This window comes from Xenopus laevis, chromosome 1S, assembly GCF_017654675.1.
Source record: "Xenopus laevis strain J_2021 chromosome 1S, Xenopus_laevis_v10.1, whole genome shotgun sequence".
Taxonomy (NCBI): Eukaryota; Metazoa; Chordata; class Amphibia; order Anura; family Pipidae; genus Xenopus; species Xenopus laevis.
Window position 1 is genome coordinate 107,221,304 of NC_054372.1, and position 26,270 is coordinate 107,247,573.

The window sequence follows — 26,270 nt, forward strand, 5'->3', positions numbered from 1 at the left end:
GAGATGCTGGATCATACGTTTGTAAACAAGCCTTTCTAGTAATTTGGATGCGAATGGAATAAGGGAGACCGGTCGATAGTTAGTGGGAGAGCTGGGATCAAGGGAAGGTTTTTTGAGGATAGGAGTGATTAGTGCTTGTTTGTATAATGATGGAAAGGTACCAGTAGAGAGTGAAAGATTAAATAGGTGGGTAAGTGCAGGAGAGAGTGTATCAGAGATTGGGTGGAGGAGGCAAAAGGGTATGGGGTCAAGGGAGCAGGTGGTGGGTTTTGAGCAGGCAGAAGTTTGCTAACTTCATCTAGAGTTGCAGGGGTGAAGGAGTGCAAAGTAGATGTGAGTGGACTGCACGTTGGTCTGAGATTGTTGTCGGACGGTATGCTCAGCCTAATGAGATCGATTTTTTCATTAAAGAAATGAGCAAGGTTGGGCGGTAACATTAATAGGTGGAGGGGGTGGAGGGGGGCATGGGAGTGAGTTAAATGTGGCAAACAGCTGCTGTGGTTTGGAGGACATAGTAGATATTAGATAAGAGAGGTTTCGTTCTTTGGCTAATGATAGAGCTCGGTTATACCAGGAGAGTATGAATTTGAAGTGGATGAAGTCAGGATCAGTTTGTGACTTTCTCCACCGTCGCTACATCTTCTGAGGTACCGAGTTACACTAGTGTGCCAGGGTTGGGGTTTAGCTGGCCGGCTGTGACGGGTGGTAGAAGGTGCAAGGGAGTCAAGTGCTGTTGAAAGGGCATCGTTGTAGAGAGAAGCTGCCATATTGGGACAGGAGAGAGTATTAATATGAGATATGGATTGTGCTGATAGTGTTGATAATTGTTGTGGTTCAAAGGCATTAAGGTTTCTGTACGTGTGGGTAGAGAGAGATGGTTGTGAAGGTGCAGATGAAAGCAGTATCTGAAAGGAGAGTAGATGATGGTCAGATAGAGGGTAGGGAGAGTTAATTAAGTTGGATGGGCAGCATGAGTGGCAGAATATAAGGTCAAGAGCATGACCCTCGATGTGGGTAGGTGAGTCGGTCCACTGAGAGAGACCAAATGAAGCTGTTAGAGAGAGAAGTTTAGAGGTGGCAGCAGAAGCAGAGTTGTCAATGGGGATGTTGAAGTCCCCTAAAATGAGAGCAGGTGTCTCACTGGAGAGAAAGTATGGAAGCCAGGCAGCAAAGTGATCCAAGAAGGTGGAGTAGGGACCAGGGGGGCGATATATGACAACAACACGCAGAGAGATTGGAGAAAACAAACGTATGCTGTGGACTTCAAAAGAAGTGATGGAGAGAGAAGTCGGTGTAGTTAGATTTTGAAACCTACATTTGGGGGAGAGAAGTAATCCCACCCCACCGCCATGATGGCCATCCAGTCTAGGAGTGTGACTAATTGAGAAGCCTCCATAGCAGAGGGCAGCAGGTGAAGCAGTGTCTGAGGGGGAGAGCCATGTTTCAGTGATTGCAAGAAGGTGAAGGGATTTAGCTATAAAGAGGTCATGGACTGCTGTTAGTTTATTGCAGATTGACCGTGCATTCCAGAGGGCACATGAGAAAGGCAGGGAGGGTACTGGCTTTATGTGAATTACGTTTGCAAGATTAGAAGTGCGTAAAGTCTGAGAGACTGGAAAAGACTTTGTTGAATGCCTGAGAGTAGGAATAAGTGAGGGTACAAACGAGTGAGTCGGACCAGGGTTTGGGGAGATGTCCCCAGCTGCAAGTAACAGTAATAATGAGAGTGAGACAAGGAGTGACCTAGATTTGACAGTGCGAGCATTGTATTGTTTGATGGGATGAGAGGGGATAATAGATTTAACAATACAAGATAGTGTGCTTATATTGAGAGAGGGTGATGGGAGCAGTGAAGAGGAGATTACAATTTCAGGATAGTTTGATGGATGTTGGAGTGCAGAGGATATATGCAGAAGTATAGAGGAGAGAGAGAGAAAAAGAAGGCAATCAAATTAAACATAGTTAAACAGTATAATCCGTTTTATCTTGTTGATAGAAGAATTGATGAGCAGTGATGTCGAATGTTTGCTTGGAGATTCTGATCAAACTTTGATCCAACTGATGTCCAACTCTGTCTAACTCTATATGTTGTACTTAAACTTTCTGTACTTGAACTTGATGGACTTGTTGTTAAATCTGCCATAGCTCTCCTGCCATGCTCACCCCTGCTATGCTTCCCCTAGAATGAATGTCCTGATATACAGCAAGAGGGTCACATGGGTGAGGGCCAGCAATTGATTAATTAAGACAAGTTAAAGACAGAAGAATCTCTGAGTCTGGTCATCTAACAGACATCAATAGCAATAAAATGGACATACCAAACTATTCACTAAAGCAAGCAACAAATTGCTAGATAAATGTAAACTGATGCATTTTAACACCTACCCCACAATTGAATAATTGCCAATGGTAATAAAAAGATTTGCATCTTACAGCTCATACTAATGTAGCAAATGCAAATGTGTTGCCCTTGAAAAATTATTTGTAAATGGAGTTTGAAGGGGTAATGTCTATCCGGAGGGCTGTTACGTTCTCAAAAATCTGAGGCTTGGGGGCCTACACAGGTGTAACCAATTTGTGATCATGTCTTCCACATACTGTATGTACTATAGTACTAGGATGTGATTCTCTTTCTAGCAGTACTGTATGTGCATCTTTTCAGAAACTTGTTTCTACAGGGACAACATGGTGCTGCATCTTCCAGCAAGGATCTTGGGTTGAGTAGATAACAATTGCTGTAGGTTTGGTTCAGTTTTCACCCACAACCCCACTCTTTAGTCTACTAAACTCTAAAGTGCTGTGTAATGACAAACAAGTGTTTTATTGCTCACTATGCTGTACTTTACACTGTGTGGGTAATTAAAATTACCACTGTATTAAAATAATTTAACATAAAGTAGTACAGTATATCATTTCACCACTGTGGATACTTATACCCCCAAATCTATTCACCCATTAAGTCATAATGCCGTTCTGCATTTGCTACAGTGAATAGAGCATTCTGGTTTGTGTGCCTAATTTCCTTACAAAGAATCCTGTAATATTTTTAAGTTGGTTTTTGCTTCCTCGCTCCCTATTAACCCATCTCTTGTTTTCATTTTATATAAATCCTGGACTTGCTAACTTCTGACCCTTGGCTTCACTTTGTATCTGCCATCTGCTGTCTTTGCCATCACTTGGTTTGATTTAGGAATCTAGATCTAGTGTCCTCGATATTTTAATAAAGTATTAAAATTGTGATAAAATATTCCGTATACATTATGTACAGTATTAACTTTTAACCAGTCATAGTACAAATTTTCATCACTAGTTTGCTTACCATCTTCACTACTTCTTGAGACACATAAAAAGATGGCACGTGCATTGTGACTATATTCAAACTTCAGTTTTATACCACCAGATTTTACATTTTTACATACGTGTCACCCAGTGGTGTAACTATTTGCTGGTGGGCCCTGGTACAGAATGGGCACTCGGGCCCCCCCTATGAATCGCACGCTAAAGTGCCGCTGGCGTGCGCCCCATGTGTTCTAGGACATTATGTGTTCAGAAGGCATTATACATAGAACTGGCATTGTATTTATCCTACCATGAGCCACAAATGAAATATATAACTGCAGTTAGTTCACTGAAATGACTGAGGGACTGACTATTCAACAAATCCAGTGGCGTGACTACCAGGGGTGCACAGGGTGCAGTCACACACCACTGGGGCCCGGCGTTGGGAGGGAGGGCTGGACTAAGCACTTGCCCCCTCCTGGACTTGCCTGCAGAAGCAGCCTGGGACACAGACATTGACACTGCACTGTTTTTCAAAGTGTTTTCCCCCACTCCCTTGGACTATTTCTTATCTGCAGCCCGACATTTCATTTCACAGCTCCCTTGGTGCTCGCTCCTCCCTTGTCACACTGCCTGCCGGCGGATCAAATTACTTGGGCTGTGACAAGGAGAGAGAACATGAGCAGCAGCTGTGGAGCTGATTGGCCAGCGCTGTGGAGCTGATTGGCCAGCACTGATACTGCCCGCCTCCTTCAGTTCCCTGATTTCAGCGTGTGGAAAACGAAAACCAAGGAAGGAGCTGCTATTTATACAAGAAATTGCCACTTTGCCATCTTTGTGTGAGCTCTGGGGGTATTTATACTTGAAATTGCCACTTTACCATCCTTTATATTTAATAAAAATCGCCAAACTGGAATGATCCATTTGATGGTAGTGTCAGTAACAGAATGAAGATGCTATACGTATGCAATTTGTACTACTTTATATATTATATAAAAGCTTTGTGGATTCTGAAATTTGCCTCCTTGCCCCCCCCCCCCCTGGAAAATTTTCTGTGGACACCCATGTCTGTGATGCTCATGTGACCTCGCATCTCTTTTCCTGCCTTGTGCTCACATTCCAGCAGCAAGGTATGTGTCTATGGGAGTCGGCGGGATAAGTCCCTCACTATTAGCAGTCACTGAGCTGCTCTGACACTACCAGTTGCACATCCTGTTGTGGAGGGGGGAGGCTTGTGGGACTGGAGCTGCCACTAATTATACACTAATAATACTGCCCCCTGTCTAATCCATTATCTTTTCACCTTGGCTACAGAGAGCCTGGAAAAGGAGGAGGGTCAGGAGCAGCCAGCATTAGTGACTTTTCAGCAGTTCCCTTGATTGAGGTCCAAATCATCTCAACATAAATAATAATGTTTAGGTTTGGATGGGAAATAGATTACTCCAGCACATGCAGAAGGCGTCCCCCTCAAATAGAGTGACTGGAAAGTGGACCAGTAGCCAGCACAGGCAACTTAGAAAAACACAAAAGCAGAGCCACTGGCCGTGTGAGTGAGCTGAGCAGGCTGCAGTGTTTAAGGGTTAATAAGCAGCTCCTTCTTTGGTTTTCCTTTTCCTCGTGCTGAAAGCAGGGAACTGAAGGAGGCGGGCAGTATCAGTGCTGGCCAATCAGCTCCACAGCTGCTGCTCATGTTCTCTCTCTCCTTGTCACAGCCCAAGTAATTAGCAAGTGCTTAGTCCAGCCCTCCCTCCCAACGCCGGGCCCCAGTGGTGTGTGATTGCACCCTGCGCACCCCTGGTAGTTACATCACTGATCTCAATGCGTTCTGATTAAAATGATTTTCCCAACCATATTCTGTGCTCCCACTGCAATGATAGGTGCTGGGTCACAATGTGCTCCCCCAGCAGCCTCCAGGTTCTGTGACACCAATAAAAGCCTGTAACTGATACACAGCATTCCCCAGCAGCTGGAAGCTTTTTCTATGTAACCCCTGTCATGGTCAAACAACTACAAATCAACATTCCACCCCTCAATTCCTCCCTGCAACACTTCTTTATGCGGCGGTGCAGCAGTCCGCACATTTCTGAGCCAGCACAATTTTTTTTGCTTTTTACAACAATCTTAACATTCCCTGGAATGGCAGCAGCAATAACATTCAAGTTACATCCACCCACCCCATTATTGAATATGCACGCAGCGTGCTTACGTAATACAATTCACGTAACGTCAGATCCTTCTGTTCACATCTTGGTCATATGGTCGTGACATGACGTCTTTAACAAAGCCATGATGTTCCAGTGTGTTTCAGTGACTGCTGTGCTGAGCTCTGCACCATCATTACATCGTTAGCTTATTAGTTACTAGTCTGGCAGGCCGTGCTGGAAGCGGAGGTATAATCATTATGCAGATTTTGGAGCAATGCTTTTTATTTTTATATATATATACCGAATACTTTGACCCTACTCTACATCATTTGCTGAACTACGATTCCCAGAGTTCCTTGCGGCAGGAGGATTTAAAGCGGTCGCCCCCTATCTCGGTTATGTGTGAGTGCTGGGTTACTATCATCTTATTCTTAAAGGGGTTGTTCACCCTAAAATAAACTTTTAGTATGACGTAGAGAGGGATATTCTGAGACAATTTGCAATTGTTTGTCATGTTTTATTATTTATGGTTTTTGAGTTATTTCGCTTTTTATTCAGCAGCTCTCTAGTTTGCAATGTCAGCAATCTGGTTGCTAGGGTCCAAAATACCCCTGACAACCATGCATTGATTTGAATAAGAGACTGGAATATGAGTAGGAGAGGTCTGAATAGAAAGATGAGTGATAAAAAGTAGCAATGACAATAACTTTGTAGCCTTACGGAGCATTTGTTTTTTTAGATGGGGTCAGTAACCCCCATTTGAAAGTTGGACAGAGTCAGAAGAAAAAGGCAAGTTATTAAAAAAGCTATAAAAAATTAACAATGAAGACTAATTGAAAAGTTATTTATTAGCCATTCTGTAACATACTAAAAGTGAACCACCCCTTTAAACACACATATTTTAAATTATTATCATAACTCTTATAACCATTTATTTTAGGCAAATTAGTTTTTGCACAATGATGGAAATAGATCCTTTAAACCATATTTCCAACATACGTTATTCATAATTCCAATTTTAATTATTTGTGTAGCCACCTCTTTTGGTTCATTTCTCCAAAATGTAGCAAATGTTCTGAAACAGTTCTGCTCTATATGTATTAGTAAACTGGCTTCTTCTATATTGATTCAGGATAACCAAACAGTGCAGACAATATAAACAGTCAGACAGGTACTTACAGGTACTCACTTTAGTTGCAATTACATGCGCAAATAACTTTAAAACTACAGAAAAAAAATGTACATGTATAGAAAAGATGTTTTATTATGCAAAACAAATCTTTGATTGAAGAGACCCATTAATGGTAATAGTCTGTATTGAAATGTGTTAAAAACCACTGACCAGGTTTAAAAGCCTAGTTTGAATCAACTTTCAGTATGACGTATGTGACGGTTTGCGAATTTTAATTTTTTTTTTAATGTTTTGTGGGTTTAAGATTTCGTTCAGCAGCTTTTCAGTTTGGAATTTTATCAGCTATCTGGTTGCTAGGGTCTCTCATTTACCCTATGCAATGGTGTGAATGAAAGTAACTACATTGTAGCGTCATAGAGCAATATCTTTTTGGCTGCTAGGGTCAGTGACCCCCATTTGAAAGAGGCAGAAGAGAAATGCAAATAATTACATTTTTTATACAGTGCATGCAACCTCTTCCATCTTCTCTCCATTCTGGTCCAGATATGCACATACCTAGTAGGGTGAAAGCTGAACTTAGACACAAAAGTTGTCTTTTTTACTCTACTATACATGCGCATATCCAGGCCTGGAAAAAAAATGACAGTGGAAGAAGATGAACATCTACAGAAATACGCTGGGCTGGTGCAGTTTTCTGCTAACAGGAGCACCAGCCCAGAGTATCAGGCAAGCAATTCTAATCACTGAGGGGCAACTCCCTTTAGTTCTTATTGAAACAAACTTTTCTCTTTTAGGGGGGAGGGAGGAAAGTATAGGCAAATACAAATGTGGCTGTAAAGTGAGTGTGTGTGTAATGTCCTATCCTTATCATCATTTATTTGTATAGCACCCACAAGATACGCAGTGTACTTTTCAAATGATATGTACTCCATGTAAGAGCAGGTAATGTTTGCAGGGGTTTTTGCTGTCCCTGCAATGGTGCCCTTTAAGGAGAGTTTTTCATCTTGCCATTCAAATTATTTTGGCAGAAACAGCCCTGTTTAGCCCTGGAAAAAAGGTTGCCGACTTGTCTTTCTAAAGCTTCTTAGTGATCTGTGCAAGGAACAGAGCACTAGCAATTAAAGGAGTAGGAAAGTCATCTTGCACTTGGGGTTGCCAAATGTTAGGCAACCTTAAGTGAATGTATTGACTTACCTGAAACCCCGGGCTGGTGCTCCTATCAGCAGAAAACTGCACCAACCCGGAGTTCTTCCAGCGAGCACCACGGAGCAATCCTCTTCCGGCTTCTTCTTTATTCAATTTACCCGGGCAGACACATGCACAGTAGAATCAAATAGCAGACTTTTTAGTTAAAGTTCAGCTGTTCACTCAAATGCACATGCGCAGCCAGAAGAGGATTGCTCCATGTTGCTCACTGGTATAACTCCGGGTCGGTGCATTTTTTTTGCTGATAGGAGTGCCGGACTGGGATTTCAAGTAAGTAAATACATTCACTTGGGGGTGCCTAACTGTAAAATGACTTTCCTTCTTCTTTAAGGAATGTGGTGTTTCCTAGCCCATAGACAATAATAGATTTTAGTTGCATCATATAAATATATTTTAATTCATCCCATTAAAGAATTAATAGTTTGTATTGTTTGCTGATAAATGACCTCTGTTTTCACAGAATATTTAATGGAATCTGTAAGATGGCATCTGCTGAAGGCTTTGACAGTGTTGAAAAGTTGATTACTCTTGATAGAACAGATTTGCAAAATGGTTTGAAGGATGAAAATTGTCAGACAGAAGAGGAACAGCTCTCAATGGATTTTCTTAGTTTACTTGAAATCGATTCAGATAATGACAGTTTAAATTCTTTGCCACAGGAAAGTGGGAAATGGTGTTCGGTAAGTATAAAGATCAGATTTATTTAATATGCTGTTAATGGGCCTGAAATGGAATCAACCAGAAGATAATTTACATTTTTTACCATCAAGGACACTGGCCATACATTACTCTCAACTTTTTAATATACTGCTCCATCATCCCATCGCAGCAATGCATTGTTATACATGCAGTAGAACCAGTAGTTGCTAGAGGCCATGGCATACAAGGAGTTTTCAGTTTTTTTACAGATGGAACAGATTTTGGCACTAGAAGGCATGCATTTTGATACCGAAAATCCACCCCATCTGTTACTAATAGGGCAATGCTGTGCTTGTCAATGCACATTGATTTTGGGGCAGAGATAAATTGGTCAACGTTTTCTCGCTTGGCGTAGATTCACTGTTGGAGAAAATGTCTCATGACATGGACCTTAAGCCTGACATATTTTGTTGTGATATTCACACTGCAGATATACCCTTTTGCCATTGTCCTTAAAGGAGAATTAAACCCCATTTAGCCAAAAGTTCCCACTGCCCCCTTCTCCCTGCCTCCCCCTGCACAGTCTTACCCTTGAATAGTCTTGCACCTGAATTGTGTCCTCTCTAGAAATACTGACCGGACATGCAGTGTCAGTGGAGCTCACGGGTGCCATCTTCCGGCGATTTGGTATTCTTCACGTCTTCTTCCTTCCCTTCGGCAATTTCCGTTACTTTCGGTTAGGGATACACAGAATCCACTATTTTGGATTCGGCCGAATACCAACCAAATCTGAATCCTAATTTGCATATGCAAATTAGGGGTTTGAAGGGGAAAACATTTTTTTTAATTCCTTGTTTTGTGACAAAAAGTCATGCGATTTCCCCTAATTTGCATTTGAAAATTCGGATTTGGTTCGGCCGGGCAGAAGGATTTAGCTGAATCAAATCCTGCTCAAAAAGGCCGAATCCTGAACCAAATCATGGATTCGGTGCATCCCTACTTTCTGTGCATGCGCAGTTGTCACGTACAGGAAGATTTTTCAACTGCGCGTGCACCAATACGGCGCTTACATTACAAAGAATACCGAAGTGCCGAAGTTGGCCCGTGAACTCCACTGAGCTGATTCTGCATGTGCGGTCAGTATTTGTAGAGGGGACACAATACACTGTGCAGGAGGGGGGGCAGTGGGGACTTTTGGCTAAAGGGGGGGGGTTAGTTCTACTTTAAGTAATGGTCATAAAACTTCATAAAGTGTCTCCCCAATAACTTCAAATCTACTTAATGACATGCATGTATCATAGAAAATGAATTGCATCTTCAAGCAATATGTGTGTCACAAGGCAGGAAAAGTTACAATTGTGATATTTCCCATACAAGTTTGCAATCACCCTAAAAAATCATATTCTGAATAAAACATGCAGTCAAAGAAACATCTCAAGTATTACAAAACTTCCAGTGTTAGTCAAAATATTATCGGATATGTCAAAGTAGAAGTTTATTTTCAGATTAATTACCTCTTTAATTAATTAAAATATTCCTATAATAATATATATTTTGTTTTTAGAGAAATGTTTTAAGGAAGCAGAGGCACTGGGAAAAAATCACAGCAGCCAAAAAATGTAAAAGAAAACAAGAAAAGGAAAGAAGAAAAGCAAAGAATGCCCAGGATTTACAAAAAGGTATTATCCAATGCCCGTGTGCTGGTTCAAATCAATCACATAGTTTGTTAGCAAAAAAACCGCACCAACCAGGACTTAGTATAAAGTATCAAATATCAAAATTTATTTTCAACGTTTCGGCTCCATAGCAAGTTTTTGTTTCCTGAAGACGGCTCAAGCTATGGAGCCGAAACGTTGAAAATAAATTTTGATACTTTATACTAAGTCCTGGAGCTCCCAGAGTTTCAAATATGTAGATAAGTAGATGCCTGTGCACACAGGGAATTTTTTTAAATCAATTATCCTTTATTTTTTCTACGCTTCGGTCCTCTACTGGGGCCTTTCTCTATCGATACAATAAAGGATAATTGATTTGAAAAAATTCCCTGTGTGCACCAGCATCTACTTGTATGTATGTGTGTATATATATATATATATATATCTGTATATATATATATATATATATATATATCTATATATATATATATATATATATATATATATATATATATATATATATATATATCTATATCTATATATATATATATCCTTTAGTCTGTATCTGCAGAAATCAATACGTTGGTAAATATCTAACATATCTAAACATATTTATTCATTTAAAATGAGAGCATCAAGATGTACAATTGTAACAGTATGCAGGGGCGATCCTGGCCCCTCTGCCGCCTGAGGCAGCAGCAGTTGCTGCTGCCCCCCTCCCCCCGAAATTTGCTCTTAAAGTACCAGGAACAGCATTTTTGCTGCCCCTGGTACCTAGTGGGGTGCTGCTGCCTCATTGGTGAAGCACCCCTGACAGTATGTCTTCTTTTAATAGGAGCAACTGAGCAGAAGCATAGTAAGAAATTTCTGAAAGCTTTGACAAAAGAGCACCTGCTGGAAGCAAAAGATTCAGGTCCCAGACTTTGCATCGATTTGAGCATGACCCAGCACATGACCAAAAAGGTAACAAAAAATGTAGCCTGCATGCTTTGTTAGTCCAACCAAACAAAGACATTTCCTCCTACTGATTTTGTTTTTGCTTAGCAGTGTTCAAAACCACATTGTTGAGCCACAAAGGGGTGTTTCACCTTTAAGGTAACTTTTATTATGTTATAAAATGGGCAATTTATAAGCAACTTTTTAATTGCTTTTTATTATTTATGTTTTATAGTTATTTGCCTTTTTCTTCTGACTCTTTGCAGCTTTCTAATGGGCGTCGCTGACTTGTAAGGCTACAAATGTATTGTTATTGTTACTTTTTATTACTGATCCTTCTATTCAGGTGCTCTCCTATTCATATTCCAGTCTCTTATTTAAATCAATGCATGGCTGCTAGGGTAATTTGGACCCTAGTTAGCAGATTGCTTAAAATGCAAATTGAAGAGCTGCTAAATAATAAAAAATGAAAACCAAATGCAAATTGTCTCAAAACATCACTCTCTACATCATACTAAAAGTTATCTCAAAGGTGAACAACCCCTTTTAAAATAAGTAGAGAAAGAATAAGAGTGACTTATGTTTATAGAAAGAAAGCATTCTGTACAAAATACGGGCTGTAGCAATAAAGTTGAGAATGAAGTGGGGAAATAGTTACTTAACTTTCCATCAGTCTTGTTAATGTATATAGGAGGATTTTCTTAGAAAAATGTGGAGGGCCCATTAGGTAGTATCTAACTTATAAAGTAGTAGATTAGATTCAACAGTTGTTCCCCTAGCTTGGCACATAAGGTACAGGGTAGGGTGCATTATGTTCGCTGTAGGAGTTTTCTGTTATGCTGATTGGATAATACACACATAAGGAATGTCCAAGTACATTTCCATATCATGCACCCATGCAACCCCCCTTATACAGCAGGAACAGCTGTGCATGTAATTCACTACAAAGTGCAAATCTTTGCTTTCTAGTATCATCAGCCAAAATTTGCATCAGTTGGTGGCAGGCATCATTATACTGCAATTTCGGTATAGTAGTATACGTTGTGGATAAAAATATACTAGTTTCACTATTTTTTTCACATTGTTTAGCTAGCTTTTGCTTTTTATTTAAGAAAACTAAATAACAAAATGTTTTGCCCAATTGTAATGTTCAACATTTTGTACCCAACTGTAATGTTTGCAGTTAACATCCCTTTTTTGTTTTGATTATTTTACTCTCTATTTGACTTAAAGTTTAAAACACTTCCTGGAAGCTGGTAACCAAAAAGCTGCTGATTTTTTTTTTAAAGATGTTTAGGTCATCTCCTATTTTACATACTTAATTTTGTCAATAAATCCATTGCTAGGGTCAGTGTTTAACTTTCCCTTTCAAGGAGAAAGGTCCCCAGGTGGGTCCAAAACGTTGGATAAAATGTGTTTTCAAATGTGTGATCAAATACGTTTTTTGATCTTTTTCACCTTAAAAAAAAAAGTGCTGATCCATTTGAATGATGTATTACGGTTTTTGATCTTGTACCTCGCATAAATTCTTTTTTTGGTTTGAGTGCTGGCATATTCGAATTACTAGAGAGAGAGAGAGAGAGAGACTGACTGGTGATTAGAATTTCTCACACTATACAGTGTAATTTATGTACTATGTGTAGTTGTCATTGTTCATTTTGTTTGTTATCTTAGGAAATAAGTCGTCTTGCAGCCCAGATCAGAAGGCTCTATGGATCAAACAAAAAAGCTGAAAAACCATTTTGGCTATACCTGACCAGTTTTGTTGTAAACGGTCTACTATATGATGAATGTGTGCGAATGAATGATGGCTTTGTCAATTATCTTGTAAGTTAATTAAAACTGTTGTATTATTTTGTTACAATTAAATATTTTTAGTTGGTTAGAAACATTGCAACAGAACATACTTTGCAATTTTTTCAACCCCCCTTTAAAGAATAATAATAAATATCTACAAAATTTGTTAAACTACTTCTACTATCTTTTAACATGAAGGGGGAGATTTATTTAAATGTGAGATTAGAACTCACCACAGAAAAACTCACCGATGTTCTTTTCATTCCTATGATTTTTACAATCAACGGAATTCACCATTTGATAAATATGCTTTTAAAAATCCCATAGGAATGAATAGAAAGTGAGTGAGTTTTTTCTGAGGTGAGTTCTAATCTTACATTTTAATAAATCTGCCCCAAAATGAGAGAATCATATTATATAGGTTTTTGTAACACTGATCCTTTTCAATCTATTTTCAGAGGTAGGTAGTATGGGGGATTGTATTTTATAGCCTTTTGTAATACAGTTTCATTCTATTTTCATAGGTAGATACTACGGAAAACAGCTTTCTTGACGTATTCCCATTGGAAACTGTTGTTTATCTTACCCCTGATTCGGACAATGGTAAAAGCTTTAGACATGTAAGGGGTTATGTAATTAAAAGAACTAAGTTTGCCCAGGGGCAGTAACCTATAGCAACCAATCAGCAGGTAGAATTTCCTGGTCACATGTTTAAAAGCAAACGTCTTATTGGTTGCTACTGGTTACTGCTCCTGGGCAAACTTAGTGCCTTTTATTACATGTGGGGGTTAGTGCGTAAAAGGTCTATCAATTGATTTTTCTACTAATTTGGGTATGTGTGTATTTTATTTTTGCCTGTGCTTAATACCGATCTACCTATAAATTGTATTTGCCGCATAAAATTGATTGTACCGATCAGTTCAGCATGCATTAGGTATTTCAGTCCAAGTCATATTGATATAGAAAATCTTTAAAAATTCTATTTCTGGCTAGGTAATTCATTATAAAATCAGAAGAGCATAAGAGGTATAGTATGGAACGGGGTTTTAATATTATCCATGGCTACAGGATACATTATGCCATTACTCAAGTTTTTTATGATATTCATAAAGAATTCAGTTGACACATACATTCCACTTTGTTATATATGGAGTCTATACTGTATTTATGAAGTCCAGTATCAGCCTTGTATCATTAATTATCTACATACTGTACCTTTGAGCTGGTTCCTAAGCTCAGATGACTGATAGCAGCCCAAACTATGTTCTTTGAATTCACAAAAGAAAAGATTGGGATCAATGGAAGACATCTTCAGAGTGAAATCCTTTATGTCTAAATATCTATTGTAGTGGCTTTGTTTTGGTACAGAATCCCAAAGCATATGAAGCATCATTGAAATGTAAAAGTGAGAAGAGCTAGGGTAAATCGCATTGACACCAAATAGAATGGTACTTACTTCTGTACTTGCATCCTTTCAATTTTTTGCATTGCCTATGTGCACATCTAGCCTTTGTTCTAAAAAAAAGGGGGGGAGAGTAAAGATAAGTAAATTTAGCTTGTAATCCTCCACAATATATGTAAACACTCTTCTTAAAGGTCTTCATGATGATGGTGCCTAGCCTATCTGTACGTACTGTAAAAGGAGGTGCACAGATTGAATTTCACGTGATATAAAGAACTTCAAAATAAACAGCATTAATAGGCACACTTAGCCCAAGCAGGAAAGCAGGCAAACTCTATACTTGTTGCTAGGACTTGTTGCTAGGCACTGGGCATGCTTTTCTTACAATAGAGAATGCTTGGCTGCAATTAGAGGGAACCATTGAAAGTACAGGCCATTCCTATTGAAGAGAAAAATGCCCAGCTGCCAGTAATCGGCAGTAGGGGTGGTGCTTTGTCTCAGTTTCCTGGCTGTTTTTGAGAAATCTTAAAAAAAAAAAAATTAGACTTCTCGGAATCCTTCTGGATTACCCAGCTCATTCTTTCATAAATCTACTTGAGTGTTTAGAACTGATCCACAGCATGCATAATGTCCTTCCACTGTAATACATACAAGTGTCCATTAGATGGCACCCGTAAACTAATAGTGAAACATTTTTATTCAGTCTGATAGGCTTGATAAATACTTTTCATAAAGCTATTTGTTTTCTTTTCTTTGACAGGTCAGGTATTTTTCTATTGCACTAGGAAATATATACGTGTTTGAGTTGTATATTACCCTTACTGGACTCCAATGACTCATTTCATACAGGACACTTTACTTGTAGCATGCAATGGGCATCAGTGAAGTTGCGATGTTACCTTGACACTTCTGTATCAGTAATGTCAATGTTTCAAAAAAGGTAGAAAAAAAGGTGAAATACTTTTAGTGCAGCTTCCTCATCCTCTTCATCAAACTCCTATGCCAAAGATAGTTTGATAAACTAAAAGGAAACCTTAAACATATATGTGGTTTACTAGTTCTAAAAATGCTTCACTTTCTAAAGACCAAAATATAACTGAGAGAGTGTAGCACATATACAGGCAATAGTGTAACGTACAATCATGCACCCTGGTGCAGTTTGTGTTTTTTAACGGATTCCCAAAAACACATTGCAAGATAACCTAATTCCTCTGCAAATGGGTCAATACAAGCAGCTTTAAAGGAACAGTTCAGTGTTAAACAGGCTGTGCAAAATAAAAAAATGTTTCTAATACAAAAATGTTATGTATAAAGGCTGGAGTGACTGGATGTATAACCAAACAGAACACTACTTCCTGCTTTTCAGCTCTCTAAAGGTGGCCATAGATGCAAAGATCCGCTCGTTTGGCGATGTTGCCAAACGAGCGGATCTTTCCCCGATATGCCATAACAGGCATGGCTATATCGGGGGTAATCTGATTGTTCGACCATATGGCTGAACAATCAGATTACGATGTGCCATGAGCTCCGGCGGGATCGGTCGGGTCAAAATCAAACCTGACCGATCGACCAAACGTCCGATCTCCGCCGGGCGAAAGATGTCGGCACACGCCACACACGATCCGAAAATCGTACGAATCCTCGATTCGTACGATCCGATCTGTGTGTCTATGGCCACCTTAACTCTGAGTTAGTCAGCGACTTAAAGGTGGCCCACATGGGACATAACTGTTCAGTGAGTTTGCCACTCTTAGGGTAACACACAGAAAGCCAAGCATTATTGGAAAGCCTTGATTCCCTCTGGTGTTCCGTTAAATCACCACTGGAATTGATTCAATCATAGGTTATGGAAATCAAAGGCAAACCGCAGAATACCTGCTAATCATTGCTTTATCGTGCAAAGGGCCCTTGCTGCCCGAAACATGTCGTGTGGACAAGCACTGATTAGCAGGTATTCTGCTGTTTGCCTTTGATTTCCATATCCTATGATTGGTTCAGTGAGTTTGCAAATGATCCTCAGCATGCAGCTCAGATTCAAAAGCTAAAGTTATGACCCATGTACCCCCCTCAATTCTCTGATTGGTTACTGCTTGGTAACCAATCAGTGGAAAGCAAGAGAGCTGAAAAGCAGGAAGTTATGTTCTGGCTGTTATGTTAGACCTCCAGTCACTCCAGCCTTTATACATTACATTTTTGCCTAACTAACTATATTAGAAACATTTTTTTATTTTGCACAGCCTATCTATTTACCCAGTTTTTATTTTTATACTGAACAATTCCTTTAAGTAAACATTGCAGATTCTGCAATTCCTTATGTGGGTTTTGGCTAATATCCCTTTACTGCACTAGCATTGTAAATTGTTCCATGACGGTAATCATTATGCAGTTGTTCTCCTTATATATGATCAATGTACCTTAATCTTGAAGTAAGGTTTAGTCTTATCAATGACAAATTGATAAGAACGATATTTGCCTTCACTTAAAAAAAACTTGTATGATTCAACACTGAACCTTTATGAAGTATTTCCAAACTGCAGGAAGTTACTACTTGTGTGCAAGTAATTTATTCCATTTTTGTGTCTGCTAATTATTGTACAAGTAGCAGCGTTGCTCTTTAAAGGAATTGTTCAGTGTAAAAATAAAAACTGGCTAAATAGATAGCCTGTGCAAAATAAACAATGTTTCTAATATAGTTAGTTAGCCAAAAATGCAATGTATAAAGGCTGGAGTGATTTGATGTATAACAAGTCAGTCAGAACCTGCTTTTCAGCTCTCTTGGTTTACACTGACTGGTTACCCTGGTTACCAGGCAGTATCCCATCAGAGACTTGAGGGGGGGCCACATGGGTCATATCTGTTGCTTTTGAATCTGAGCTGAATGCTGAGGATCAATTACAAACTCACTGAACAGAAATGTACCATGTGGCCCCCCTTCAAGTCGCTGACTAACTCAGAGTTATAGAGCTGAAAAGCAGGAAGTTGGATTCTGGCTGTTTTATTAGACATCTGTTCACTCCAGCCTTTATATATTACATTTTTGGCTAACTAACTATATTAGAAACATTTTTTATTTTGCACAGCCTATCTATTTACCCAGTTTTTATTTTCACACTGAACTATTCCTTTAAAAGGGTAATGGCACACAAGATGGTTTTGTTGCTCAAATATTTTCCAGCTTGGTGAACAAGCAACACAATTCTGTATCACCAGCCACTTGTTTAAATGTGGTACTCTCCTGCACATGTGGGTGAGGGGATTATCACTAAAAAATGCAGTAGCCTATGTTCAAGCAATTATCGTCTGACCCACAGTGAAGGAGAATCTAAAAGTAATGAATAGGGGCTAATCCGGAGTGTTTTGTTTCCCAGCTTGCTGAATTTTCGGGTGACACAATACACCGAAACGCCCCATGTGGCACAAATCTTGATGTGATTCAACATGTAGCAGTGATTTTGGGTCTTGACTTTTATGGTTTGGATCTGCTTTTAGCTCTTGAAGATGTTGACCCAGAAAAGGTTTATGTGATTGGTGGTTTGGTGGATGAAAGTGTCCAGAAGGTATGTGTGGGATTCTGGTTTCTCAAGAATAATTTCAGTCTGGCTAACTAACATTTTCTTCTTTAACTTTAAAGTGATACACTAAAAATTTTATTTTTAAAATATTAATCTACATTAAAATTTGGCTATAGGTTATGTTGATCGAATTTTCGCTAATACTTTTGCTTTTATAAGTAATTGTCACTTGAAGTTCCTAAACCTGACTGTTTTGCCAACCTGATTGTCCCTTCTTAACCTGTCAGTTAGAGTTTCTAATGGACTCCTGCTGCACAAATATGGCAGCAGGAGGAACATGGGGGCAAGAAAGCTAATAAAAAAGCCTCAGGCAAATACTTTTATGGCAAAATTATAAATAACATTCAAAAACAATGTTATGATAGGTATAAAAAAGGTTATTTTCTGGTGTCAGTATCTCTTTAATGTGTGCATATGAAAATCTCTATATACACAGTATAACAGATGGAGGCCTCTGTATATGAAAAATGCAGCATTAGTGATTAAACTTTCTGATGAACTACTAGTTAGCCATACTGTGCGTACACCTGACCTTTAGGATAATACAGAATTTTTGGTGACCATATATTTTTCAATTTTTTTTATTATCAAAAAGTCAGTGTTAAGGTGGATATAGACATAACAATTGAAAGATCATTCGTTTTCAATATTCGAATTGTATTTTCAAACACTGGAATGTTTGGTATTTATTCAGCACAAAACAATTAAAAAACTCAAATGTAAAACCTGGGCCTCTAAAAGATTGCAAGTTCATGTAGAAGTAATGGAAGTTGCCCTAAGCAAAATTCAAGCTATTTTGTTAATTCAAGATTTATTTATTTTTTTCAATTTGTAAACCCACAAATTTGAAGTTTTCATGTTTGTATCCAATTGAGATTTTTATATTCAGTTTTTTTACATAAACACATGCAAATACCTCTAAAACCCCCTAAAATTCAACTTTTAATAAATAGGCCTTCACACATAGGATTTACTGTGCAAGATACTGTTTTATTATTACAAAGGAAGGAAAAAGTTTTTTTTTATTTGAATAATTTGATTAAAATGCCTAATAAAAGAAAACAAAATTCAAAGCAACTTTGCAATATACATCGATTACAAATGTTCTATGGTTTTTAAATTATTTGTAAATGCAATGCCATTGAAAGCAGTCGTCTTTTTCTATTGTCTGCCCCGATGGCTCAGTCTGTTGACAATGTAAGACAAGGCAGGTGATTAACAGACCTGTTTGTCTGCCTGGGGAACTAAGACTTTTGCAAACATTATTTAAAAAATAAAATTCAGGAGTTAAACAAATGCTGCTTTCAATAGCAATTGTTTTTACAAATAACACTGAAAATCTTTATTGTAAAAGTTGGTTAGAATTATGTTTTTTTAATAAGAACAGTTTTATTTTGGGGTTGATTTGCCATTTAATGGGGGCAAGCCTGACACTTTTTTTTTTTTAATGCTTCTTCACCTAGAAACTGACATACCATAAAGCTAAAGATCATGAACTTCAGACTGCACGACTGCCAATTCAAGAGTATATGGTTAAAAATATTAATATGAAGAACTTCCATTCTGAGATTCTAGCAATCAATCAAGGTATGAGCATTGACTTTATCACCAAGTTAGGTCTGTGTATATATCTGGATAAAAGCAAGGGAGAACTATAGCAGAGTATGTATTTGAATGGGTGACATTCATGTGTCCATATTACCAACTCTTCATTTCATAAGAGGATTTGGCCAATGTGCTCCCAAGCCACATGAAAACATAAACCTGAGTAACATTTAGAGGGGTATCTTGTAAGATGCCAAACACACTGGACAATTCAAGGGTGTTGCCTTACAGCTCTGCAGTCCTTACTTGCTAATCATCAACAAAGTGTGTTCATATTGAGCATGGGGAGACTTTGAGAAATGAATGGAGAGTGATATAAAGCCAGAAAAACAATGAAGAAAGTATTAAGGATTGACTGCATCCATTTGAAATTAGCCTGTCTTGCAAGAAGAGCAAAATAACATTAGACATAAGTTCCTCTTCTGATATACAGTAGAACCCCAATTTAAGTTTGCTAGGGGACTGAGTAAATTCCTGAGGAAATGTAATATCTAAGACGAGCATCAATTCCAGGTGAGAGTGAAATATGTAAAATCAGGGTTCTTCTGTTTTCAGTGCCTAGTAATAAAGTGAGTGCTCATATACAGTATGCATTAAAGGAAAACTATACCCCCCAAACAATGTAGGTCTCTATAAAAAGATACTGCATAAAACAGCTCATATGTAATATCCTGCTTCATGTAAATAAACCATTTTCATAATAATATACTTTTCTAGTAGTATGTGCCATTGGGTAATCATAAATAGAAAATTGCCATGTTAAAAAATAAGGGCCGCCCCCTGGGATCGTAGGATTCACTGTACTCATAAACATACCAACAAACCATACATGTTAGGTCACATGAGCCAATTAACAGACAGAGTTTGTCTTTTGCTTCCACACTTCTTCCTGTTACAGTTAGAGTTGAAGTATTTCTGGTCAGGTGATCTCTGAGGCAGCACAAAGACCATCACGAAATGGTGGCTCAAGGCAAGAGATGTAAAAAGGCAATATTTACTTAAATATATTCCAGTTTGGTAAGATTCTTTAATATGCCACTTAATATGATATGAACTATCTGTTGCTTAAGTGTTCATTTTGGGGGTATAGTTTTCCTTTAATGCAGTTTTGGTAGACGTTCCTGTATGTTGCAAACCACATGAGTAGGTATGTCATATTGACACCATTAACATCTGTAAATTAGGGTGTAGCTTTATGTCATCTTCATGAACATTTCCCATTTACATTTATTGGCATTTTGCTGCTTAAAACACTTAAATATAAAACAAAAATAACACAGTTTGTTCTTCCTCTACAGTCTTTGATGTGTTATCCACATATTACAGAACCCGGAGTTGGGTAGAAGCCTTGCAAGCTGGAGTTTCACCTGGAAAGGGCTATGTTCTTCGAAACAAAACCACACTAGAAGAGATATAGGATTCCAAAAATATGCTGTGATTTTTACCAAATCTAACTTATTTTTCCCAAATCTAACTTGTTTTGCCAACCTGACTGTCCCTTCTTAACCTGTCTGTCAGTTAGAGTTTCTAATGGACTCATATGGCACAAATATGGCAGCCGGAGGGGGTAAGAAAGATAATAAAAAAGCCTCGGGCAAATAATTTTATGGCAGAATTATAAATAGCAGTCAAAAACAATGTTATGGTTATAAAAAAAAGGTTATTTTCTGGTGTCAGTATCTCTTTAAGGTGTGCGTATGAAAATCTCTATATACACAGTATAACAGATGGAGGCCTCTGTATATGAAAAATGCAGCATTCGCAATTAATCCTTCTGATGAACTACTGGTTAGCCATAGTGTGCGTACACCTGACCTTTAGGATAATGCAGAATTTCTGGTGACCATATATTTTTCAATTTTTTCATTAACAAAAAGTCAGTGTTGGTGGACATAAGACATAACAATTGAAAGATCAATATTCAAATTATATTTTCAAACACTGGAATGTTTGGTATTTATTCAGCACAAAACAATTAAACTCAAATGTAAAACGTGGGCATCTAAAAGATTGCAAGTTCATATAGAAGTAATGGCAGTTGCCCTAAGCAAAATTCAAGCCATTTTGTTAATTCAAGATTTATTTATTTATTTAAAGAAGAACTGCACTAAAAGATTCACAGGACATAATCAGGATTTGAAAAGCGGTTTTCTGGATATCTAACATCTATTTTATAACTTATATTATAACTTTCGGTTGTTAACAAATATTTATTTGTGTATATACCTATTCTTATGGTTCTTAGTTGCATTTTTTTATGTTTTCAAATATTAAGAACTTAAAATCAGTTCTAAGGTTCTAAATTAATTTATGTATTTATTTATTTTTTTTCTAGAATAATTTGTTGACCAGGTCTACTGTAGTTATGTTTCAAAAAGAATAAGAGCCATCATGACATTATTATTATTATTTATGGTAACTGATTCTGAGTAACTGTTTTAAAAATAGCAAATGAAGGAACCATGGTTAACCAGTGTGAGTAGATAAATGCTCTGCTCTTCAGGCTAATTATCATACATTTTTCTTGCAATGTTTTTTTGAGTGGCAGAGGCCGCAGTTTGTCTTTGCTAGAGAGGAGAAATATGTCCACTATTACTACCCCCTGCTCTTCACTTACAGACTGCGCACAGCCAGCTGCAACTAACTAGGAAGGAGATTGCTGCAAGAATTAATGCTGGAAACCTTCTCTGTTTGTAATATTTTTCGCCTTTTTTCCCAGAAAAAATATTTGATTTGGACATGCAGTGTTGGAATGCCTAACAAATAAATGTGGGTTAAAAGTGGACTGTAATGCTTAAATATTTATTGCCATATGTTTGATGTATATCTCCTCCCTTCAGGTTAACCACTGAGCAAATAACCAAACTTTTAGGGGGTTATTTACTAAACTTTGAATGCAAAAATCACAAACAATTTGTGATTTTTTTAATACAATTGGACTTTTAAAAAATCACAAATATTTCGGAATTTATTAAACCCCGAGGATGGAAAAGTCCAAATCTGAAAATCCGGCATCTCAGACCTGTCGAGGTTGCATATAAGTCAATGGGAGAAGTCCCAATGTTTTTTTATGTGCGCTGGGTTTCATGTAGGGTTGCCACCTGGCCGGTAAAAATGTTGCATGATTGCAATGTTAAGTATAAGGAAAAAACAGAAAGGCCGGTATTTTTTTCTAGAAAATGTGGCAACCCAAGTTTCGGGCAATACCCCAAAGTTTTCGGGTTAAAATTACGGAAAAATCATGAAAATCTAATGAAAAAGTCGGAAAAATTCATGAAAATCCGATTTTTTGGCAAAGCAAATTTTTGGGATAATGAATAATAAATAAGTGTAACAAACCCGAGCGGATTTGATCAGAGTTTGTAGCAGAAAATATTGAGATAAATTCAGACTTTGATAGATAACCCCCTTTAAAGAAGAAGTCAACCACTACGTGGAAAAATCCCTCCCCCCCTCCCCTGTGTAGGCCCCCCTCCCTCCTCCCCCCCCCAGCCTACCTGTACCCCCCCCCCCGGCAAATGCCCCTAACTTGTTATTTATCTCTCCGTTCAGGTCCTCTCCTGCTAAGTTCACAGCAGCCATCTTCTCCCGAGTGTTCTTCCTGGATTCAGCTAAGTTTTCTGGCGCATGTGCAGTAGGAGGCATTTGCCGGTGCGGATCTACTGTGCATGCGCCGAAAGTCATGAAGTTTCCGAAAAAAAGAAATCGGAAACTTTGTGACTTTCCGGCGCATGCGCAGTAGCTCCGTACTGGCAAATGCCTCCAACTGCACATGCGCCTGTCCGCCCGACAGTTTGATCCAATATATCTTATAAGAAGGCTCCTTGTAAAGTACGGTTTCCCAAAACCCAGAACTAACTCTGATGTTCCGGTCTCTGCCCACTCCTTTGCCTTTAGCAGCTGTTTTTGGCTTTGGGTGGAGCACTCCACTACTCAGATGCTGCCAGTTCTTATTGCGGGAGAACCAGGGAGAGAGTTCTGGGCAAGCACAGGTACCAAACGTGTATGATAGGACAGCAGAGAAGATATGGAGTCAAGGAACAGGCCAGTTAAAACACACAAAGGCAATGCAGTAACAAAAGGGAGCAGCTAGAGCAAAGTTGAGGTCACAGGCTAAGGTCATACACAGAGAGCGGTCAAACGGTACCAAATCAGGAAATAGGAGAGTCATCAGCCAGGCAGGGATCAGTTCAGGCTGCAAGCAGCAAAGTCAGGGACTGGTAAGGGCCAATTAACAGGAACATGATCAGAAAATCTCATTATAAAGCACCCAGGAACTTTGGAAGGAACCTTTACATTGGACAATGAAAACTAGCCAGAGTGACCTTTAAATATTTGAATTTTGCTCCCTTCCGTGATGACGTGACGTGGCGCTCGGGTATTTCTGGACTTCCCAAAAGCACTGCACAACCCGGAAGAAGAGGACGTTATTGTTGTCTTGTCGATTTTTTGCCATAGTTTTGTGAAAAAAATTGCATAATCGTAGGAATTTCATGGCAAATCCATGCCTAAAATAATAGCAATACAATTAAAGCAGTATTTGGGTTTAAAATTATAGATTAAAATAAACAATACTGAAGTCCAACTAGCTTCCGTGAGATTTGAGGGGCAAAGGTTTAGCAAGACTCTACACTATGGGGCAGATTCACTAAGGGTCGAATTTCGAAGTAAAAAATACTTCGAAATTCGACCCTCGAATTGAAATCCTTCGACTTCGAATATCGAAGTCGAAGGATTTAGCGCTAAACGTTCGTTCGATCGATCGAAGGATTTTTCGTTCGATCGAACGATTAAATCCTTCGAATCGAACGATTCGAAGGATTTTAATCCAACGATCGAAGGAAAATCCTTCGATCAAAAAAAGTTTAGCAAGCCTATGGGGACCTTCCCCATAGGCTAACATTGACTTCGGTAGGTTTTATCTGCCGAAGTAGGGGGTCGAAGTTTTTTTTAAAGGGAAAGTACTTCGACTATCGAATGGTCGAATAGTCGAACGATTTTTCGTTCGAATCGAAGGTCGTAGTCGAAGGTCGAAGTAGCCCATTCGATGGTCGAAGTACCCAAAAAATACTTCGAAATTCGAAGTATTTTTCATTCGAATCCTTCACTCGAGCTTAGTGAATCGGCCCCTATATATTTGTACACTTTGGGGTTAATGCCATGGGTGATTTAGGTACAGTATGATTTGAGGAAAAAGGGAAGAGCGAGGCTCTACATAATATGATTGTAGATTATTGCCTAAATCCATAGGTTAAGGCACAATCCTGAAGTCCAGTTTCCATGAGATTTGAGGAACAAGGGTTTAACAAGGTTCTACACTACATATAATTGTAGACTTTGGGCTCAATGCCATAGGCAAAACAGCAATCCTGAAATGGTTTAGATATGTTTTTTAGGGAAAAGGGTAGAGCAAGACACTACATTATGATTGTAGCATTTAGGCGTAAATCCTTAGGTGGAGGCACAATCCTGAAGACCAGTTTAGGTAATATTTAAGTTTACTGCACTGAGTACTCCTGTGTTTGTTTCAGTGTCTGTTTTAGAACTCTGTTCAGCATTCTTATAAACTTCACTGAACATGGCAGTAAGACTTATTTGCGGACAATTTTTTAAAAATAGACAATTACATTTATTTATGTCTTCGGGCATAGTGCAAAATTTGCATTGCTCTATAGGCTCAGCAAGTTACCTGTAGTTTGGGGGAAAACAATGTACAATCTGCATGTGCTCCAAAAATAAAAAAATATCCAAAGTTGTTAATTGTCTTTGAAACCCACTTGATATTAAATAATACTAGAGCCTTAGTATGGTGGAGCAGAACATCTAATGCAGATGTTTGTGTACCCTGCTGCAGTGCAGTTTGTGCACCCTTACATATACAGTATATAGCACAACTGACATAATTAAAAAAAAAAAAAATACCCATGACTAATGAATTCTAAACATATAGGTTAAACTATGTTTTACTTTTTTAATTTAAAAACATGTAATGTAGGGGAACATGGAAGTTTATGGATCCTTTTCAGCCCACACTTAATGCCAATGAAGGCTACACTGCTCTGGAGGTATGATATCTAGAATGTAATCATGCACTTGAAGGGGCTGCATGTGAAAACCATGTAGTGACATTCCTGCATCTTAATGTCAACCTTGATGCATATGAATCTACAACTAGCTTCCTGTGCTATGTTTTCTGGGGGAATACTATCAAAATATCATGGGGAGAATTTAACAATTTGGCCTTTCAAGTAAAAATCAATTTCACAGACAACACTGATCCTGCGAGATTATAATGGATACCACTAAGGGGCAAATTTACTTATGGTTGAACATCAAGGGTTAATTAACCCTCGATATTCGACCGTCAAAGTTAAATACTTCGAATATCGAAGTCGAAAGATTTACCAAAATTCGTTCGATCGGATGATTAAATCCTTCGAATCGTTCGATTCGAAGGATTTTATTCCATTGATCGAATGATTTTTCTTCGACCAAAAAAAGATAGCAAAGCCTATGGAGACCTTCCCCATAGGCTAACATTGACTTCGGTAGGTTTTAGGTGGCGAACTAGGGGGTCGAAGTTTTTTTTTAAAGAGACAGTACTTCGACTATCGAATAGTCGAACGATTTTTAGTTCGAATCGTTCCTTTCAAAGTCGTAGTCGAAGGTCGAAGTAGCCAAAAAAAAACATTCAAAGTTTTTTTTATTCTATTCCTTCACTCGAACTAAGTGAATGGGCCCCTTAATGTCATCTCCAAAACAAGCCATTCGCTAGATCTTCATAATCTTCATTCCCTCTTTGAATCAATTGGCCATTTTGCGGATCATGTAGTTCAGAATGCCTCCATTGCGATAATCAGTTAGTTCCACATCCATGTCAAATCTCATGATGGCTTCAAAAGA

The 26,270-nt window shown here is 38.4% G+C and overlaps 1 protein-coding gene across 3 annotated transcripts; it reads left to right on the plus strand.

Annotated features, from left to right (window-relative positions):
• Nucleotides 1–5,493: 5,493 nt before the first annotated feature.
• Nucleotides 5,494–20,969, plus strand: trmt10b.S (tRNA methyltransferase 10B S homeolog). Of its 3 annotated transcripts, none has more exons than XM_018243742.2 (9): nucleotides 5,494–5,825; nucleotides 8,222–8,441; nucleotides 9,965–10,079; nucleotides 10,891–11,018; nucleotides 12,666–12,818; nucleotides 13,313–13,391; nucleotides 17,680–17,747; nucleotides 19,226–19,349; nucleotides 20,666–20,969. In XM_018243742.2, the coding sequence occupies exons 2-9, from the start codon at nucleotides 8,244–8,246 to the stop codon at nucleotides 20,782–20,784; spliced, it is 984 nt and encodes a 327-aa protein (XP_018099231.1). In that variant the 5' UTR covers nucleotides 5,494–5,825; nucleotides 8,222–8,243; the 3' UTR covers nucleotides 20,785–20,969. The 3 variants fall into 3 exon arrangements, with proteins under 3 accessions (XP_018099231.1, XP_018099229.1, XP_018099232.1); XM_018243740.2 differs by having other exon boundaries at nucleotides 5,494–5,669; XM_018243743.2 differs by lacking the exon at nucleotides 12,666–12,818 and having other exon boundaries at nucleotides 5,496–5,669.
• The last annotated feature ends 5,301 nt before the right edge of the window (nucleotides 20,970–26,270 follow it).

What these genes read in the sequence shown, in the direction of transcription:
- trmt10b.S (XM_018243742.2), top strand. Translation starts at nt 8,244, where the DNA reads ATGGCATCTGCTGAAGGCTTTGACAGTGTTGAAAAGTTGATTACTCTT. An exon ending in CCCAGCACATGACCAAAAAG is followed by an intron (nt 11,019 to 12,665) that starts GTAACAAAAAAT and finishes TTGTTATCTTAG; the next exon opens with GAAATAAGTCGTCTTGCAGC. An exon ending in GATTCTAGCAATCAATCAAG is followed by an intron (nt 19,350 to 20,665) that starts GTATGAGCATTG and finishes CTTCCTCTACAG; the next exon opens with TCTTTGATGTGTTATCCACA.